The sequence below is a fragment of the Phymastichus coffea genome, unplaced genomic scaffold (assembly GCF_024137745.1).
Source record: "Phymastichus coffea isolate CEN01 unplaced genomic scaffold, Cenicafe_Pcof_1.1 PCOF00015, whole genome shotgun sequence".
Taxonomy (NCBI): domain Eukaryota; kingdom Metazoa; phylum Arthropoda; class Insecta; order Hymenoptera; family Eulophidae; genus Phymastichus; species Phymastichus coffea.
Window position 1 is genome coordinate 6374459 of NW_026706826.1, and position 22552 is coordinate 6397010.

Genomic DNA, 22552 nt, shown 5'->3' on the forward strand with positions numbered 1-22552 from the left:
AAAATCGATTTTTTTTTGGGCTGTCACATTGATAGGTCCCCTTAAGTAATTGTAAAAAGATTAGGTTTTAATCCGATTACATCTAGGGGATTAAGTGGATTAGACGTAAGTCGCTCACACTTGAAATTCATCGAGTGTCACAAGGCACGTGACTTAAGGTGAGTTCAACTCCGTTCAATAGAAGACAATTAAGCAAAATCATCTGACCTAAAGGCGAATACACGTACAATCATACGTGTTTAACGGAGCGGCGGTTTGCTCTGCATCGTGGGAGTTTGTTCTTAAATAAATTTCCCATTTTTTAGATAACCTCCCCCGTTACACAGTATATCACGTAGTCGCCTCTCAGCCGATTAGATTATAACGACATAGTATCGTCATCAACTGCAAGAAGGTGAGATGCTTACTTCCATTTACTTGCTAGAGAAATAAAACACTTTCTAACATAAATAAAGCCTACGAACTCACAACGGGTGCACTTCTTTCCGATAACCTTCAATAAGACAGAACTCAGAGAATAGGCTATATACAGGGTGACCCATTTTAATCGCTACACCTGGATTTTCCGAATTCCAAGACACATAGGAAAAAATGGTTCAGACAAAAGTTGTAGGGGACGAAGGGGGCCAAACAATGGTCTTAACAAATTTGACCTTGAACTTGACCTTCAAGGTTATTTCAAGGTCAAGTGGTTTTTTTGAATAGGAACACCTATTTTTGACCCCGGATTCGGAAAGAGCGGAAAATTTCACGTTCAAAACCATATTGAGACATTTTATTCACGGTCATTTCAAGTTCAAATCAAGGTCAAACTCCGAAAAATCCATTTTAAGTCGTTTTTCCACGAGTCACAGGCTTAAGTGGTTCAAACTGATCGTAGATTTAGTTACATCACTTAATTAAAGTAAGTTCCTTCGCCTCACACTGTACGGCGTGCTTGATTTAAGTGAGTCCCTTCGCCCCTACCTTGAAATACTGATTTCCGATTGTCGCACCACGATAATTACTTCAGCTTTCTCCTAAAAGTAACGTCGTGTCAATAATCTTTTTAGGCTGATAGTCAACCATTTAAGAGCCAGCCATTAATTACTATTAAATTTAAATAGTAAAATGGTATCAAAAATATTAATAATTATAATATTCGCCTGTATGTGGTTGCGACTAAAAAAGAAAAACGTTTATCACACTTTATTAATTGTAAATTTTATAAAAAACTAATTTGATGCTTTTTGTAAAAAACAGAAATGTTGTATCTTTATTTAGTTTTTCGAAAGTTATGAGAAAATTGAAGATATGAGCTGTAAATAATGTGATTGTTTAAAAAGAATAGTCATAACTTTCGAAACAATAAATATGCAACATTTCTTTTTTGTACAAAAAGCATCAAAGCTATTTTTTCTAGAATCAAACTATCAAAAATAAAGTTTAATATTAAAAATGTGCGGAAAATATTAAAATCGGTCAGCAGTTCAGATATTATTACAAGAATCTTTGACTGAACAGAATTTATTTGTAAATGTGCTTTTAATGATTACATTATCAATATTAGTATTTTTTAAGTTTGAACGAAAATAATTCACAATATTTAAAATAAAAGCAAGTTTTAGTATTATGGACAATTTAAATTAGAAATAATTTAATGATTATTACTTTATTATAAAACTTACAATTACAAAAGTGTGACAATCGGAACACTTGTGGCAAAAACACTTAGTCAGATAAAATTACCGTAATCTAGGAACATTTTTCTTTTTTGGTCGCGACCGTATACGGGTGAATATTATAATTATTATTATTTTTTATACCATTTCACTATTCAAATTTAATAATAATTAATAGCTGCCTCTGAAATGGCTGACTACGCGCCCAACGAGATCGTTGACATGACGTTGGCTGTAGGAGAAAGCCGAAATAATTATCGTGCTGCGGCAAGAATTTATGCTGAACGCTATCAAGACAGATGACACCCCGACGCTATGGCGATCAGACGATTAACTCAAAGAGCTCGTGGTGGACATGGTTCGTCAACGTGGGCGCCATCAATATGATGAAAATTATAATCGGGTTGTGACTATTCTGGCAATAGTTCATCTTGACCCACAGATAAGCGCTCGTCGAGTCGAAAGGGAAATCGGTATTCCAAAAACATTTTTAAGAATTATGAAGGTGCTTAGATATCATGCATATCATATTACTCTGGTCCAAGAGCTACAGTTTGCTCATTTTCAACAGCGTATTGTGTTTTGCCAATGGACTTTACAAATGATAGAAAATGATCCAGACTTTTTTAATTTTGTTCTTTTTTCTGATGAGGCAAAATTTCAAAGTGATGGGGAATTAAATAGACATAATTGTCGTTACTGGTCTGATGTTAATCCTCATTGGGTCAGAACTGTAAGCCATCAAAGACGTTGGAGTATTATGGTATGGTGTGGGATTATTAATGGATATTTGATTGGCCCTTACTTTTTCGAAGAAAATGTTAATCAACACACGTATTTAACGCTAATAAGAGATGAACTACCTGTATTGATGGAAGATGTTGACTTAGAAACGCGACGGAGAATGTGGCTCCAGCAGGACGGCGCAGCACCACATTTCGCTCGAATTGTCAAGACTTTTTTGAATAATCAGTACGGTAACAGATGGATTGGTCGAGGTGGTCCGGTTGAATGGCCTGCTTGCTCACCCGAGTTTACATCACCAGATTTTTACTTATGGGGGTACTTAAAAAATGCCGTTTTTGCGGAAAGGCCCACCACAAGATTAGACATGATGGACAGAATTCGTCGAGCTTGCGATGCCATTCCAAGGCAAACTTTGCTAAACACCGTTCGACACTTCCAAAGGCGTTTGACTATATGCCTGGAAGCAAATGGTCGTAATTTCGAACATTTGCTTCGAGGCTAGATAAACACATAAGTGAGAGGCGAAGGGACTTACTTAAATCAAGAACCCCGAACAGTGAGAGGCACGGGGACTCACTTAAATCAAGCACCCTGAACAGTGAGAGGCACGGGGACTCACTTAAATCAAGCACCCTGAACAGTGAGAGGCTAAGGGACTCACTTTAATTAAGCACCCTGAACAGTGAGAGGCACGGGGACTCACTCAAGCACCCCAAAGGAAACAGTCCTTACTACGTCCACGTCGTTGTTTCTGGGTAGCGCTAAACGTAAGGTTGACACATTTACAACAGAAGCTTCAATGATCATGAAGTTTCCGTTAAACAAACATCATACATGGGATAGAGATGTGTGGGACTGGGGGATGTCTGGTGTAACAGTTTAGCATGTGAGGCTATGAAGAGAATGGGGTTCGGATGAGCAAGTTCGATTTTTGTTTACTAGGATGTGAAAGTTTTGGGTGTATGGGTTTCCGTTTTAAATCAACGATCAATTTGAACCACTTAAGCCTGTGACTCGTGGAAAAACGACTTAAAATGGATTTTTCGGAGTTTGACATTGATTTGACCTTGAAATGACCGTGAATAAAATGTCTCAATATGGTTTTGAACGTGAAATTTTCCGCTCTTTCCGAATCCGGGGTCAAAAATAGGTGTTCCTATTCAAAAAAACCACTTGACCTTGAAATAACCTTGAAGGTCAAGTTCAAGGTCAAATTTGATAGAACCATTGTTTGGCCCCTTTCGTCCCCTACAACTTTTGTCTGAACCATTTTTTCCTATCTGTCTTGGAATTCGAAAAATCCAGGTGTAGCGATTAAAATGGGTCACCCTGTAGTTGAGAAATATAGATTCCTTTCTACGGCTCTCCAGTGTATTCAAGTATCTGTAAGAGTTAACTCGCGCGTTTGAGGCATGCTTGCCTCTAACGTCACAAAATTACGAATAAAATGCCTTCATTTTCAGACCCACCTCGACAGTTCTATAGTCGTGCGCACTAGTTTAAAGGATAGAGGAATTATGAAACTAAGTAAGTGTCCACAATCCTTAAAAAAGAACTCATCATTCTTACTTCCTGAAGAGTTTGCTTTTATAACATTTTGAAAATTAACGCAGGTATACAAGATCTTGTATTACAAACGAGCTATAGTATTTCCGAAGGATGTTGGTATGCTGAATTCAAATCTGGCCTCAGAATTGTTCCATCACGTACTAACCTAAAATTACAAAAAACACTTTTTTTGACATGTTTGAGGTTATGTAGCATCGTAAATACATTTTTTCACAGAAAACTACGAGTATCTGAAAGTACAAATTTTCCTCTTTTGAGTGCCGATGAGTTGGTTCCAATATCTTTTTTTTCCCAAAATATCGCATTTTTAAATATATGTATTTATGAATTTCTCAAAATTCGAAAATTCATTAATCCTTTGAAGCACACATTTATCTATTCGCTTTTTTTTGCATGAAGAATTTTATTCGAGAATTTTTGGGGTCGCTGAATGCGAATCTACAACAGAATTTCGTTTTTTCATAATCCAAGATGGCGAATTAAAAATCGTCGAATGAACAATTTTTCAAATATGAATTGTGTTTCAGAAATATGGATTTTGAAGAAACGGAATTCTGGTTGCAGATTCGTGTGACGGCGGACAATTTTTAATTTTAATTTTTATAAGAATATTCTTTTTGTGTAGCATCTAAGCCAAGCACAGAACGAGAACAGTTGCTCAATAGCGAGGGGGACCGGGATGAATGTCGCGATAAGAATTTCCCTCGAAAAGCAATAAAATCCGTACTGCATCCGAGCCAGCGTTCCCTCACGCACGTAGAGAGCGCGTAGCCCCCTTAGCACCTATTTAACGATCGTCAACACGTCGATGAGAGGAGAGAGTCGTAAAACCGCGACTGCATCCTGTATGCTTCTTTTCCCAACGGATTTTTCCTCCTTTTAAGATACTCAAAAATTTACCATTGAAATGAAATAAAATTTAAAATTATTCAAATGCAATTATTTAATTATCGCAATACATCCCGGATGAATATAAAGTCTCAAACCTCTCATCGAGTTCTCATTAGAAAGCTAGGATTAGCTAGAAAATAAAAAAAAACGGAGAAAAAAAAAAAAAAAAATTATGTATGCGCACTATGTTATTAAACGAATTTTTATCGTAAGAAATTAGGAAATAATCGCCTTGTTAAATTACATAATTTTTTTGTATGAATTCCCCGATTAAAACTTAAAATAAATAAAATTGCATGATTAGAGAATAATTTAATAAACCACCATAAATCTATACAATACAGCGTGCGAAATAATAAGATTATACTTTATCCCTTATTTTCAATACAAATTATATACTTATAATTATCTGTAATACTTATTTTCAACACAAATTATAATCAACTGTAATTGCGAAAAACCCTACGATATTATCCCTGGTACTAAGTAACTTGTAAGTTATCGAGTTTATACAAAAAAATAAATTTTAAATTATTGTAAACCCGCTTATTGGATAAATTTTGATTGAGAACGGTACTCGAGGGCATCTTGCGAGCCAAGGCCTGTACCTTTCCGTCCGCTCCTCCGATTTTCGTCACGCCCCCACTCCAATTAGGAAAAAAAAATCAAGTGTAAAAGAAAAAAATCAAGCAGTTGAGGAAATACCAGGCAGTGTCAAGGAAAAATCAAGGGAGTTGAAGAAAAATCACGGAGTACTATCAGTAAGGAGCAGGAAGTTAAACAGCTAAACGGAACGAGAAAACAAGGGAAATCAACCAATTTAAAATAAGGACGTGCAGGCCGAAAAAGGCGTATTATTCAATAAAAAACAGTAAGCAAACGAAACAATTTTTATTTCCTGTTTTTTTAATCTTTCTTTCTTCTAGTTAAGAAATAGCTCGTGTCTCCCTTTCTCTTTTTTTTATTATCTGGAGACTACTTTTGATAGGCTCCAGGTATTAATTTTGTTAGGAAAACCCGGGTACTTCTATTGATAGGATTGATAGGACCCGTGGTGCTTCTCGCCCAAGGACTACGACTTTCGATCGGAATCTAAAGGCAGAAGTATAGGCTCTGTGGCACTATCCCCCTCGGTTAAGCATATTTCTTGACAAGTGATCCACGCCAGTTTAGGCGAGAAATCGCAGTTCTGGCGACATCGAAACTCTGAGACTGCGCTAAGCCTCAGGCGCACCTGAGCTGTGTCGTTGCCACGACGCACTATAGGAATTTTCGCCCAACTTTGAACGAAATCAAATAACTCAAGATCTAAAAGGGTTAGAGAAAATCGGGGAACGGCATTTTGAAGCTTTTGTTAAGTAGATTAAGGGAAAAATAGTCCAATTCGAGAAAAAAAAAATTTTGAGCTCCAAATCGAAGGTCAAAACACGAGTTTTTAGGAAAATAAAGCTTTTTTATTTTTTCTAACATACTTACACCATGAAATTTGAAAAAGCAATGCAACAGAAGTGTAGCTCTTGAAAAAACAAGGCAGATAGCATTTTTTGTTTTTTTTTTTTACTTCAAGGTCAACGAAGTAATATTCGTCAAATCATCCACTTACCTATCGTGAGTGATTTAATTGACTTAACACAGTTTTTAGTTCTAGTACGGGTTACGAAGCTCTTGATGTGTGGCAAAAGTTCAAGAAACCATTAATAATAATTTGAAAGTCATTAATACGTTGAAGTACACACACAATTTGAGATAGCTACATTTTTTTACATGAAATAATTTGTTACAAATTCTCGAAACTCGTTGCTCATAAGACTACGCGCCTGTAATGAACTTATAACCCTATTCATCTTCAGTGTCAGAGTATTCGTCGGAATCTACAATTTCAATTGATGACTTGAGAAGACTGGAAATCATATTTATTCATTCATTTATTGTTTCCATAAAAGTATTGTATCTCTGATTCAATGTTTGATACTCACTTCTCTTGAATATACTTTCGAATATTTGCTGGGATTCCATGTTTTCTGAGAATGGCCTTTCTTCTGATTATTCTCTTCTTTATGCCCATCAGAGATATTGCAGGATCACTCATTTCAATTGCTCTATTGTATAAATCTTGGGTACGATTTTCACGAGAACTTTGACGACAATGATGAGTTGTGTTTGATCTGAAGTATTTATGCCATGATTCCAAACCATCTTCAGCAAAATATGCGATTGGAAGAGGAAAATTTTCTGCTATTTGACATCCATGAATCAATAACTTGTGCGTAGTTGGATTCATTTTTGCCCAGGGGTACAGCGAATAGTATAATTTGTAAGTATCGAAAGTAAAATTTTTCATTTTATCTAAATCGAGTACTTTTTTACTTTTGAATGCGGCAAGAACAGTTGCTATATTTTCGACTAATTTTTCGTCGAGTTCTAAGGCTTCTGCGAACGCTGCTGGATTTCCAAAGCATATCCTAGCTAAATTTCCAGTATTTGTCGTTCCAGTACCTTGGAGCAATTGATCCGCTCGAATCGTTAACTTTTTGTACAAGTTTTCTTTGACAACATTTTCTCTGTCCTTGTATTTATCTGTAAAATAATAGTATTTCATTGCTAGCAATCTGCTTTACAAAACTATTAATCTGTATGTAATCTGGAGAGTGCTAAATGACTCGTGACTTTTTCCATCAATTATAAAGTTTAAGTCATGTTAAACAGTTGAAACGCTGCCCCAAAATATTGAAAACTTATTTATGATAAAAAATACACGTACCTTTGTCTTTGTCGATTCTTTCCCACTGTTGAAAAGGCTTGCGGTAACTCAGATTCATCAAATGCTCAAATGCTTTTATTTGACAGTGTAAAATACCTAATCCGAAATTTAGTGTATCTCCTTTTGATGTAAATTTATTCTTCAAATTACTAAATGTAGATGTTGTGAGCTGACAGCAAGGGCATCTTGACGCAGATGGATTGTTAGTAATAATATTCAAACACTTTCCATCGAACAAAGTAGGGTACACTTCAAACTTGACACGAACTTGTTTTTCATTTGTTAAAATGAATTTATGAGCAGTGAGAAATTGTATCTCTTTGATCAACCGATCATACTCGACTTTCACGCTATCAGTAGTTTCTTGTTGATAACAAATTCTCACTGGTCTAAAAAATCTCACACTCATGGGAGTTGGATTTATCCAACTGTGCTCGCCATTTTTCGAGTCAAAAAGCTGAATTACTCCGATGCACGTTACGAATAGTGACAGTTGAGCATTTTTGTTTTCTAATTCTCCATTTTCAAATTTTTGTTGAGGATTTTTATGACCCGAAGAGCTGTCAAAGCCTATCGATACACGCATGTGTAAGTTGCGATATGTATTATTAGGCCATCCGAGCGCTACAGCTTCACATAATCGCTCAGCAGTTATATTGAGTAGCTCTTGCAAACGTACACAAACCTCAATGTCACTCTCAACTTGATAAGCTCGCGGACGACACTTTTTTTTCTCTTGCAGTAGTGCTTGATAGCTGGGATAAATATCGTATCCTAAGCTTTTTGTATCAGATATTAATGCTTCGTATTGATTTTTACTGTAGTCATTTTCTAAAAAAAAACCCAAAGCCGAACTAAGTGTATGTTTTCTTGCCAGTACTTCTTTTTCTCCTTCTTCTTCTGTCTGATCTTCTATGATCTTTTTTGCATTCATCTTTTCTGCCATCGATATCACTTCATCATTGTACTTGGGATCATTCAACAAATCTTTAGCTCGATTTCTTAAAGTAGTTCTTGAAACACGCATCTCACGCACATTGATTTTTTTCCGACCACTGTTAATGACATCTCGTCGGACTTTTTTTGGTCTGCCTCTTCCTTTCGGTTGTTTATTTTTATTCTTTCGGCCCATGGTGAGTTACTACTTATTTGAAAAAAGTCGTGTCTTGAAATACCTGGTGATGTAAGTTTCGTATCGTACAATATTCAGAATACTCATCACGAATTTTCCATTCGTTTACCGTATTACGAGCAGATTTCTTACACGAGATTGGCGAATAAAAATCATAGAAACGCTAATTTAAACTTACCATCAGTTTATGAAACGTCAAATTAGACCATACAATTTTACGGAATTATTACACTCTATTGAACACTGGAAATTATTGATAATCGCAGTTCAATCGTAATGAATATACGTGCTGTAAAACTATTCTCGTACAAGTTACTCACTTGAATGAATGTAAAATGTCTTACATCAGTTTCATCAGGACAGAGGTGAATGATAAAGTCAAGCATGTAAACATTGTATACATTACGATTTCATTCTACTGACCTACTGTTGTACAGTGAAAGAGTTTCTAAGAGAAACTATATAGATATACATTTTTTCAGTAATTTATTTTTCTATTATAAATCTTTCAATTATAAATATCAGTCTATATTTTATGAATCAGGTTTTCAACTATTATTTCAATACTCATTTCGATAGCATCATATAATTTTGTGTATTTTGTAAATCTAAAATTATAGTTTATGCAAGATTTGAAAATGATAGGAGTTTGTGAGTTTGAGATATTTTTTTGATCAAATTAAAAAAAAATTAAAAGTGGTTCAATAAAGGTTCGAATTTCGAGAATTTGTAACAAATTATTTCATGTAAAAAAATGTAGCTATCTCAAATTGTGTGTGTACTTCAACGTATTAATGACTTTCAAATTATTATTAATGGTTTCTTGAACTTTTGCCACACATCAAGAGCTTCGTAACCCGTACTAGAACTAAAAACTGTGTTAAGTCAATTAAATCACTCACGATAGGTAAGTGGATGATTTGACGAATATTACTTCGTTGACCTTGAAGTAAAAAAAAAAAACAAAAAATGCTATCTGCCTTGTTTTTTCAAGAGCTACACTTCTGTTGCATTGCTTTTTCAAATTTCATGGTGTAAGTATGTTAGAAAAAATAAAAAAGCTTTATTTTCCTAAAAACTCGTGTTTTGACCTTCGATTTGGAGCTCAAAATTTTTTTTTTCTCGAATTGGACTATTTTTCCCTTAATCTACTTAACAAAAGCTTCAAAATGCCGTTCCCCGATTTTCTCTAACCCTTTTAGATCTTGAGTTATTTGATTTCGTTCAAAGTTGGGCGAAAATTCCTATAGTGCGACGTCACATTCGCATTCAATGACCGGAAAAATTCTCGAGTAAAATTCTTCATACAAAAATAAAGCTAATAGAAAAATGTGTGTTTCAAAGGATTAATGAATTTTCGAATTTTGAGAAATTCATAAATACATATATTTAAAAATGCGATATTTTGGGCAAAAAAAAGATATTGGAGCCAACTCATCGGCACTCAAAAGAGCCAAATTTGTACTTTCAGATACTCGTAGTTTTCTGTGAAAAAATGTATTTACGATGCTACATAACCTCAAACATGTCAAAAAAAGTGTTTTTTTGCACTTTTAGGTTAGGACGTGATGGAACAATTCTAAGGCCAGATTTGAATTCACCGTATCAGAATCCTTTGGAATATATATATATATATATATGATATAGAAGAAGTCCTATTATTTGTATACCTGCGTAATTAGTTTACGCAATCTTTCGGGCAAATTTTTAGAAAAAAAAGAATAGTATGTCATAAAATCAAGACTATACTGGTCTTACGAGCTCATACCAAAAATTCAATATAGCGAAACAAATCATTTTCACATCCCTGCTTGGTCTGCAAGAGTAAAAAGTGATATTTAAAAAATGACACAGGGCGACAAATTTCTCACCCAGAAACGGGACCTTGTGTGACCCAAGGATTTTGGTGCGCTGAATCCGAATCTGACCTCATAATTAACGCTATACGTCAAATTTTCGAGATACTCTAACCTAAAAGTGCGAAAAGCATAGTTTATAGCTATATTCAAAGTTATGTGACACCGTGAATATTTTTTTTTCAAAAACGGGTGATACCACCACAAAGGAGCATTCTTTCCCTTTAAAATATATTTTTCCGATTAAAGATAGCTTTTTTCATTAAGATATCACTGATTGTGGTTAATTACTATCGCACTTTTACGACATTAAAACAACCTATATATCATACGTGAGGATTTAACCCCAATTTATAAGTGTTCGGTATCGATCGAAAAAATGTATACATGGGTTTTAGGGAATGCCGATCGTGAATACAAAGTCAGATGTAGAAAATTTAAAATGACGGATCCAACATGGCAGACCAAAACCTTTATATTTGATTGGATTTGAACAAAAATTATATACATGGGTTTTTAGGTTCGCTGATCACGAATATAAAGTCATATTTTGTAAAAATTTAACATGGCGGATCAAATATCGCGGCCAAAAACGTTATATTTCATTGGATTTGAACAAAATATATATATATATATCAGTTTTTGAGGTTATGGATCACAATTCATGACCCAAAAAACCCATATACGTATATAGACTATGAAGTCATATTTTGCAAATTCATAATGGCAGGTTTAATGAACCAAGCAAAAAATATTTGATTTGATTCCATTTGAACTAAAAAAGATGAGAATGTTTGACAATGCGTTTCTATTTCATAAAATCTGACTTCAACGATTCCTCAATTATTTAAATAGATAAAAATGTAAAGAATATTTTCTTTAAATCAGATAAAATATCAAATATTTGGTCTGCTATATTGGAACAGCGACTCGAAAAATTTACGGGTGACATATTAAAGTCACAATCGAATTCACGTACTCACTGAGTGACTGAAAGGGTTAATGGATTTGGAATTCAGGGGCCTAGGAATATACACTTGCAAGTAACAGGGTTCAGGGGTTATGCAATTTGGGTTGTAGAGGACAGAAAATATACACTCACAGGTTACGGGGCTAGAGGGTTAAGGAAACTGGGGATTATGGTTTGGAGTTATAACCTCGTAGGTTAGAAGGCTAGGGGGTTAAGCAAATTTGACTTTAAGAGATTAGACTTATAGATTTGCAGGTTACGGGGCTAGGGAGTTAAAGAAACTGGGAATTAAAGATTAAGGATTTGAGGTTATAGCCTCACACGTTACAATGCTAGGGAGTTAAGGAATCTTAGTTTTAATCGTTTAAACCTGTTTTACTGGAATTCCTTATCCTTAAACCCAAATTTCCTTAATATCAAAATCTAACTTCAATATTCGTTGTCAGCAACCTCAAAAAGTCCATGCTTAAATGTTTTCTTGAATCCGGTCATATTAAATTTTTGGTCCGCCATATTAAACCTGCCATTTTGAATTTTCAATATCTGACTTTGTATTCGCGAACAACATTCCCTAAAACCCATGTATACATTTTTTCGATCGATACCGATCACTTATAAATTGGGGTTATAGCCTTACGTATGCTATATAGGCTGTTTTAATGTTGTTATACAACTACGAAAGTACTTAACCTTAATCAGTGATATCACGATGAAAAAAAAAAAAAAGTTGAATCTGAAAAATAGGTTTTAAATGACAAAAGTGCTCCTTTGTGGTGGTATTACCCGTTTTTTGAGAAAAAAAAATTATTCACGATGTCACATAACCTCTAATATGAAAAAAAAAACATTTTTCTCGCCTTTTTAGGTTAGAATATCTCGAAAATCTTACGTATGAGGTTAAATCTGAAGTCACATTCGGATTCAGCGCACCAAAATCCTTCGGGCACACAAGATCACGTTTCTGGGTGAGGACTTTGGTTAAATTTTGTCGGCCTGTGTTATTAAAGCTTATTTCATAATTAGCTATGCAACATCGAACATACAGACATCTAAAAAGTACTATTAGATCCTTCATAAATCTAACAATAAGGACGAAATGCCTAATTATTTCTGAAATTTTAGTTTTTAATTTTACAAGGTCAAAGCTTAGTCCTTGAGGTGAGCAGACGTGTTCAAACTGTGCTCTACCCGAAAAGCTATAGTATTAGAAAATCAAGTGAAGTGATAATTAATTTTAAAATTTATTAACGGCATCTCAAAACAAAACAAAAGAACGTCCGAAATGGCCATTTAAATAGGGGACGATATGTATATTCTTAATAAAAACCGAACTGAAAACTGGAAATCTGTAAATAATAAAAGACACAAGGCCGACCCAGAAGTTCAAACTCAAATTAAAAACGACAAGCCTAATTACACAGTCCTACAAAAATACCTTAATTTTTTGCACAAGCAAACCATATATGTTTTCCCAAAGAATTTTTGGCGCTGAAACCAAATCCGACCTCAGAATTGCTCCAGCACGTCAGGATTTTGAGATATCTTAATCTAGGAGTGTGAAAATAGCGATTTCATAATCCTCACCCGGGGCACCATGAACAAACTGGACAATTCTTAGTAGAAATTCCAAGTTAAATATAATTAACACAGAAATTCGGATCCCCTATAAGAAAGAATTTATAAGTCTCATGTATATTAAGTTCTTTGAAAATTGATACGAATATGGTGCGTGAATAGTGAATAAATAAAGGATATGGATTTATTTTTATTATAGATTTATCAAGTATAATTAGGCTCGTATTTATCCGGCATAAAAACCCCAGTCATAAGTAGGGAAAAGCCATCTAAATATGAGCAAATACAGTCGAAGAATGTACAAAGAGTTATGCTACTTATTATAATTAATACATTTCGGCAGGCTCGCTTTGCCTGTGAATGGCCATTCAAGTTATAGACTACTCGCTTACCATACGACGCTAATTGCACCTTGTGCGAGAAGGAAGGTCGTCTCCTAGAGCAGCACAGTGCCAACGTCTTGGTCACGGGCACGGCCCGCACTATGCTGCCCCTAACGTAGGGCCGAGTTGCTGCTGTCTGAGCTGCCCAGGGTCGGAGACGCCTCAGAGGATATCACGCATATCCTCAGCTAGGCCTACGGGTGCCGGTAGCCCTTGTTGCGATCGTGGGTTCGACAAGTCACAAGATAAAAGGCAAGATACTGTGCTCGCACGCAACTGTCATCCACAGAACGTGACGTAAGACAGGAACTCGCACTCACATTCAGCACACACGTTACCCGTGAAGGCTAGCACGATAAACTAACAACGACGTAACAATTGAAAGCAGCCAGTTAACTGAGCGCAACTAGGTGACTGAAAGATAATGCCACGAGGTGTAAGGATCTGGTGTAAGAAGATCTGGGCTCGTAAATAAATTATCGAAATATATGTATAATCGATCTCAGTTACGCAGATATACTGTATTTATGACAACTTGAAGCAGGTTTATTACTACGCGACTACCAAGGACACAATTAGATAATTTATCATCCTTATTAGAAGATTTCCCACAATATATTTCAAAATCGAAGAGGTAGCCACTGGCACTACAAAGAGCCCACAATTTTATTCTGAATCTTATTGGTTTTCCCCTTATGAATTGCTTCAAAACCGATCTGCCGAAAAATTTCACCATCATCTCGTCTATCGACAATGCCGTTTCAAAAATTCCAAATCTTATCAAATTTTGTCTAAAAATGTTTACAAATTTTCTTACGCAATAAATTCTATCATTATTATTTTGATCTTGAAGCTCGTGGAATTTAATTTTGGATTTGATATCATAAAATTTGTTACGGCTCATTGCAGACGCCACCAGTTCACTTCTCAAGCATGGATCTATGGACCAATAATCCTTCTGAGACAGTCTTTTATTATACATTGTAAAAATAATAATACCTATAAATATTTCTAGATCGGTAACTGTGATATCATAATCATTTATTTTTGAGCATTTGATAATGTAAGATTTAAGTTCGAGTGAAAAGTAGTATTCAAATAATTCTGTCGGAATACTTTTCAATATAGCAGACACATTATTTTTACTAAGGAAAAGCTCATTTGATAAAGTATTATTGTGACTATATTCTCCTTTGATCCACTCATACTTGTGATTATCTTCTAATTTTTTTTGTGAACTGGTATAACTGTCATACACATTATTATAAGATTGAACAGTAAAGTTAGAATCGCAATTATCCATTATCTCAGAAGAATCAAATTTAGAATTATTATCATCCTCATAAATATTGGATGCATCTGAATCGGAATGTTCACAGTCCGTAAAGTCAATAGATGGAATAATGCTTCCGTTCACGAAATGTTCGTGCTCATCATACTCGACTGAATTGAATTGTAAGTTATTTGGCCGATGTTGATTGGCAGGTGCTGTATTAGATTTCCTTTTAGACATTATGTTCTCTGTTTTATATAAAACTTATTAGAGATTTTATTCAAATTGAAATGAACAAAAAATTACGCTCAAGTTTATGACATGAATTTACTTTGTTTTGAATAGTGGCAGTGCGTTGTTAAATTCTGAAACGTAGCGACTTTTTTTTGGTTCTTGCATAAAGGTAATTGTGCAGTTTGACAGAAACGCAATTACTGCGTAGGAAAATAATACATGTACAACCTACACCTATAAACTATATTCTAATTCCTTGACAAACTTCGTAAAATTAATCTCCATTCGATATGTTGAAGTCATTGATATGTAAAGATTTCTTTTCGAATTTTTATTCAAATTTTATCTCAAGAACTATAAACTTTTATAAAATTTTGGAAAGAACAAAAATGTTTTAGAATTCATCAAAGAATGATCTCAATTTTTTTCAGATTTTTTAAGGACGTTTTTTGAAATTTCGATTTTTTGACTTTTTGAAAAATCCAAAATCGTACCGGATCAATCTGAAAAAAATTGAGTATATTCTTTGACTAAATCTAAAACATTTTTATTCTTAGGAAATTTTTATGAAAGTCTATAGTTTTCGAGAAAAGAATCTGTGAAATTTAAAACAAAAATTTGGCGTTCGGACGCCATATTGAATTGGATAACACTATATATCGAAATGTTTCGCTGCATATTTTTGAAGTGCAAGTATCGGGAATACCTTTTATCTGTATTAGAAGTTGCCTAGACATTCGGAACATTGCTGAAATTAGATTTGAAAAAAAAATCCGAGTCCAAAAAGTGCATTTTTTTTTATATTTGTTGAAAAATAATAGGTTAAACGTTATTTTTCGGAATTTTCGACACAGCTAATCGAAAGAGCGACCTCAAAAACATAAGTATATGTGCCTTGAGTTCAAAGTCCCTCGTTTATTTTAAAATGATGCGCGGTCAAAGTCAACGTTAAAATTTTGTGCATTTGGGACTTAATGGGTTAAGTATGAATTATTAGATCATTATAATAATTATATCAAAAGTTATAAACAACTAAAAATTTTTGACGAAAAATTTTCAATAATTTATATCACCGCAACCATTTAAGTTATCAAAACGAATTATTTTTTAAATTACGCTGAAAAGGGTGTGCTTTGAAAATATTAAGCAAACAATTATTTAATATTAATTTATCTAGAAGTTATTAACATGTTTTTTAAACAATTGGCCATATCTCAAAAAGTGTTATTTTTATTATAAAAATTATTTTTTTATTGAATTCCTTGACATCTTTTCTTTAAGAATCCATTTCAAAATTCATCGAGTGATCATTAGGTGAGCCACAGTGAGCAATTTTTAATGTATAATCACTTCCTTTCTGCGTTCCAACGGGCTTGAGAACGACGCAATACGATTGCGGCCGCATTAAAAATGAAATATATACCATATGTGTGTGTGTGCGTGTGCGTGTGCGTGTGTGTGTGTGCGTGTGCGCGCGCGCGTGTGTGTGTGTGTGTGTGTGTGTGTGTGTGTGTGTGTGTGTGTGTATTTGGTAATTTCAATATCCAAATTAATTAAAATATTTTAATAAGTTAATTTTTATTTTTTTGTTTAACGTTTTATATTTAATGTATAACGAATCGCTTGCATATTCGTTATGTCTCTCTCTCCCCAAGAAGCCAGTGACTAATATATTTATTAAACATTATAAATTTTCATATCGTTTGAATAGTTACAGCATTGCGGACGTCAGCGAACTGGTAAGCGACGCGACTGGCGTACGATAATCGATATCGACTCGCGGCGCGGACCTCGCGGAGAGACGCTTCCTTGCGAGGAGAGAGAGAGAGTTTCGAAAATCGAGACAGTTGGCTTGCAATCCGCGACTAGCTAAGACTCCTCGTACGAGTCACCACAAGTTTTCTGGCTTTTCTTCGCGACGAATTGGTATTAGAAGGTGGCAGAGAATATCGCTACAGCGGGGCTGAAGCAGAGGCCTACTACGGGCGATCAGCACCGCTCCTATCAGGGGAGAAGCGTCATCGCCAATTCACCGACGACAAGAGCGGATACACAACAGAAGCGAGTTCGCTACTTAACGCTCTTGGACAGCGGCTAGATTAAGCGTGCAAGCGGCGATACTGTAAGTACCAGGTCTAGCGCTTGTCTTCTCTCTCTATACCGCTCTCTCTCCCTTTTATTACGTTAATTAAGCCGCGCGTTTACGCTCGCCTTTTTCTCTTGTACGCGTTTCGCCGCGGCCACCGTTGATACCGGCATGTTCTCTCTCTCCGCGAGTGTGCTGTCGCTTTTGTACTTTCGTCGTACTTTAACTGAATAAGTGCCGCTTGCCGTTCGTGAACACCCGGCTCCTGCGAGGCGATTTTGCTGCTACTTGATCCGACAAGGTTAAGCGCTGTCGCCTCCTCGTTCGAACGGTGCGCGCCGGTTCGCTGTCGTCATTGCGCACAGCTCACAACAGAGCGAGTGCTGGCGCGACCATAACCGCACAGCGCGTGCGCAGTTTCGTCCTCTTCACCGTCAAATTATTGCGAGTCTCCTTGCGTTACGATTGACTTTGTTTATATCGACGCGTTTTGATATTATGTATTCCTTGTTGCTAATTAAAATTTACACGCATCCACTATTAATCGTATTTGAGTGCTTATTGTCCGCCGACTCCCCGTTCCTCGAACCGTAATTGTGTATGCGACTGTACCCGCGCGAGTCTCTCTTCTTGGACGTCGCGCATCTTCACGCGTAGCCTACGACACTCTCCGCGGGCCAAATTTTCGACTCGAGAAGGAGGCAACTGAGCTGCTGGACCCAGGACGTTCGGTGCAGGAGTGCCGATCTGCTCTGGAGAGCCATTTATCTACTTTTCCGCGGTTACTTTTATATAGCGTGTCCCGCTCGAGCGAAGCTGAGTAGGAACCCCGTTATAAATGAAATTATATCATGTTATATTTTGTATTAAAAATTCTGAAGAATGTGAAACATTTTTAACTTTCATCTGTATTTTATCATTTTTGTTGAGTGGAATAAAAGCATGAGATGAGTTAGTACCTTTAATAGATTTAGCTTTCTCAAAGTAAATTTTTAATTTATCTGTTATACTATCGTGTTCCTCATTACTGCAATAAACGAAACTTAAATTGGGCAGAGCTTGCCGTGCACAATCGTATAACTCTTTAGGTAATCTAATTAAATTACCTTGCAACTAGCCCGTCTAGCTAATCTCTTAACCGTTCCTCCAGTCCCATCACATGGACTTTTACCGTGACAAGAAGCAAAAAAATGCCATTCAGCTTTCATTAAAAATTTTTTATAATGGTTTGCTAAATTCAAAAAGTTAATTTATTTTTATATTGAGCTGATGCGCCATCTGATACATAAATGATTTTATCTACATTATAATTTTGTTCTTTCGAGTAAGAAGTTAATTTTTCTTCAAACAATGTCACTGCTTATACATTATGATTTAAGTTTTCAGAAATTATTACCAAATGTTTCGGCACTACTTTGTTATTAACTTTTCTGTAAATGCAAAAAGGATGAATAGTAACTTGTTTATGATCCCAGTGATGGGCTTGGCTTTCATTTTGAATAATACAACTATAATTTTCTGAAAAATCTAACATTACTAACAACTGGTTATCATTTAAATTATTTATTGTAGATCTTACGAAATCATTTTGACTTTTAGCAATATAATCGTGAATTCTGAAATCGTGATTAAATTTTTTTCTTAATATTTCAATATACTCGTCTATTGTCAACGTAACGGTAATTAATTGATACTTTTTATCAATGGTAGCCCATTGCTTACACTTGATATTTTTAATAAAATTTTGATTAAAAAAGATATAGAACTGGTTTGCGATTTCATTAAAACCTGGACAATCAAAACACTCATCGCAACGACACGCTTCAATGGGGTTTTCACATAAAATAATGTCTAATATTTCTTTATAATCCGTTGGAATCATTTCTTTTGATTTTAATTTGATAATTAAAGAATGTAGGTCATCTAGTAGTAATTTTATATTTTGATGATAGATACAAATGCAAACGTTATGAATTCCTTTTGAATCATTAGCTAGTATACACACTTCCGGTCGGTATTGACAAAAAGTCGAAAATCCAAATTGAATATTTTCATTATAATTTCCATTATACCACTTTTTAAAAAGCACATAAGTTTCTTTTAAATTAAAAAGCATTAACCGTTTTTGAATTTTAACTTTACCAGTATCTGTTTTAATAGTTTTATAATCTTCTGCAACAGATCGAAGACTACTTATATTAATTTCCCGATAAAATTTTTGAATTCTTTGAATAACAACATCGGTTAAAATACACATTCTATTACGCGGTAAAGGTTTAACTAACATGCCTTCTTTTTCTCTTAACTTCTTTGATTCTTGAGCAGCGTGAAATGAACAGCCTATGATTTTTTCTACTTTACGAGCACTCCAAGATTCTGGGAGAAGCGTTAAAATACTTAATTTTTCTGCGTAACTCAAAGCTTTGGCAAATTTTTGTTTAATATCTTCGATCAATTGTGTCTCGAAATCACTCGGCTTTTCAGTTTCACCTTGCTCATAATCTTTTATTAATATGCTTTTTAATTTCGACGACAAAAAATTAATTTTATTATTTATAATTTGTGGATTTTGTATATCATTTAAATTTATTGCACCTATAGTTTATAAACCTGTAGTTTATTTAGTAAAAAATTAACGGATTCGAACACATCTTTTTTTAGTTCACATTGATTTCATTGGAATTCGATATCTTTCTGAAGATTTTCACGCGATAAACGGCTTTTAGCATATTGTTTTTCATTTGAAGTATCACAAAATTCGTTCTCACTAGACTCATCTTCATTATTTTCTATTTCACAATTTTCTAATTAGTGTTTTATTATAACACAATTATTATTAGATGACGCGTTAAAATTAAAATCACAGAAATCAACTTCCACAGCATGCTCGTCTTGACTATACTGAGAATAAAGTGCTTTATTCAAATTTTTATTGCTCTGTTCTTCGCGTAGTTTAACTGCATAATCCTCAATTAACATCGGAAATTTACCTGCATTTTTCATTCCTTTACGTTCACGAATAATTTTATTGCATATCAATCTACATGTTTCATATAAAAATTTATTTTCTTTTATAAAAGCAGAAATAACTTCACGTATAGATTTAGGTAGATATTTAAAATTACCACAACGTTTTTTATGTTTTTGAAAGAAATTCTTACAGTACTTGAAAACCATGTTGACTATATAATTCACTAGAATTTTTCACTGGTATTACAACTGATATACCTCTACGGTACGTACAAGATGCAAGTGAACCGAAAGAAGACACTCAGTCAACTGATGAATTCTGCTTCAAAGTAACATAAAATACGTACATTGAAAATCGGTGAAAACTATAGTTATATAGTCTACAGTCATTAAGGTAGTTAGAAATTCGAACATACATAGGATAGTTAGAAACTCGAAAAAAAATTAGGTTTGGATTTACGACTTTTAAATATAAGTGATTTATGGAGGGTTAAGACTGTACAGGACGATAATCTCGAATCGTGACAGCGCCGACGCGCGGCCAAGCAGCGTCATAGGGCCCGTGAGCGTCCGATATTATTGCTCACTGTGTCGCATCTAATTATCACTCGATGAATTTTAAAACGTATTCTTAAAGAAAAAATGTCAAGGAATTCAATAAAAAAAGAATTTTTAAAATAAAAATAACACTTTTTGAGATATGGCCAAATGTTTAAAAAAATGTTAATAATTTTAGCAAAAATTAATATTTAATAATTATTTGCTTAATATTTTCAAAGTACACCCTTATATACGTAATTTAAAAAAATTCGTTTCGATATCTTAAATGGTTGCGGAGATATACATTACTGAAAATTGTTCGTCAAAAATTTTCAATTGTTTATAACTTCTAATATAATTATTATAATGATCTAATAATTCATACTTAAATACATAACCATATAGGCAACATGTAGACCAAGTTTCAAAAAAATACGAAACCTTCCCCTAAAAAGTTGATCGTCATAGTCTGGAATGCGCCAATTATTCTAAACCACCAAGTATTTAATAAAGTAAACAATACCAGTATAGTCGACTGGAAAAAATATGCTCTTTAGATAGAGAAACGCATAACGCGCGACGTTCCTCTTAAAACAGTTAATAATGTAGAAAGCAGCATCAACATACTTAACGTAATTCTAACTGAAACTACTGACAAATGCTCTACTATAATAAACAGAACTAAAACACAGCAAACCACTTCCACTTAAATAACCCAAAAAATCAAAGAAAAGAGATTATTAAGAAAAAGGTATCAGATAACTAGATCGAGTCAAGACAAAACTAAAGTAAATAAAGCATCCAAAGATCGAAAGAAAATGTTATGTAAAGAAAAAAAAACAGAAACGTAGAATTATCTCAGATCACTGAGTGCTACAAAAGCAACAAATTACTCATTATGGAAAGGTACTAAACAACTTAAAAGACCAACTACATTTATACCGCCTATCAGAAAACCCGGTGGTAATTGAGCAAGATCGGACGAGGAAAAAGCTGAATCGTTCGCAAATCATCTTAGTACAGTATTCATGAGTATAATATGACGTGATGCAGACGTTAACAATTATTTAGATATTGTTCTCTGCTTAGTAGATGCAGAGTCTGCACTGCAGAATACTCTCGACACACCCATAAAGTAATATATAAGAGTTGTTAGGACGTCTTCCAGCTGCTGGAAGCAAAATTCATTCACCGCTCACTCTCAATTTTAGCAATTGCGCAAATTCCACATTCGTTTGTACGACAGGATGATGATTTTAGGAATCCAAAATTTTGCTGGATTACGAATCCTCACTCGATTACTTCTTTGCTTATTAAGTGCCTCATTGACCGTTTGTCGCTTATTTCGCCATTTTTTTTTTTTTTTTTTTTGCAAAGCGGGTAAATTATGTTGAGTCGGTGTTAACACGCCAGTCGAATCATGATGTTTACTTTAACAAACACAGGTACCAACAGGAATTAATATTTTTTACAGCACTAGTGTGATACTAGTTAACACAGTTGACCGTGCCATCACCAGAAGGGCAACTCATACTGGGTAAGTTCTACCCCTACACATGTCAAGAGCTATAGTAGAGAAGGGCACCACATTGCAGCTTCAAAAGTTAATGCATCGGGCATTTCAAGTCAGTTGTACAACTCGCTCCACTGACACAAAGCCACTATTCTCAGGATAAAGAGTTCTGTAACAGTACTTCTGACGATAGCTCATTCTCTGTCTCTCGGGTGACCGTAAAACCACCAGCCCTCTTTCGACCGCATCAAAAAACGGACTCTTAGAGCTGGTAACGATGCCTCTAATGTCACCTCACACTCTCTTTTGTACAGCTGTCACCCCCCCCCCCCCCCCGACAACGACCGAAGACTGATCAGCTATCCGAAGTTATATCATCACGATTTGATTT

At 34.8% G+C, this 22552-nt stretch overlaps 2 protein-coding genes across 9 annotated transcripts in view; both read right to left on the bottom strand.

Annotated features, from left to right (window-relative positions):
* LOC131675033 (latrophilin Cirl-like) overlaps positions 1 to 22552 on the bottom strand; it is a 795927-nt gene that overhangs the window by 768285 nt on the left and 5090 nt on the right. The gene's annotated exons all lie outside the window — the stretch shown is intronic.
* Positions 14048 to 15058, bottom strand: LOC131675057 (piggyBac transposable element-derived protein 3-like). Its single transcript, XM_058953883.1, has one exon. It carries the CDS (start codon positions 15056 to 15058, stop codon positions 14048 to 14050), a length of 1011 nt encoding a protein of 336 aa, XP_058809866.1.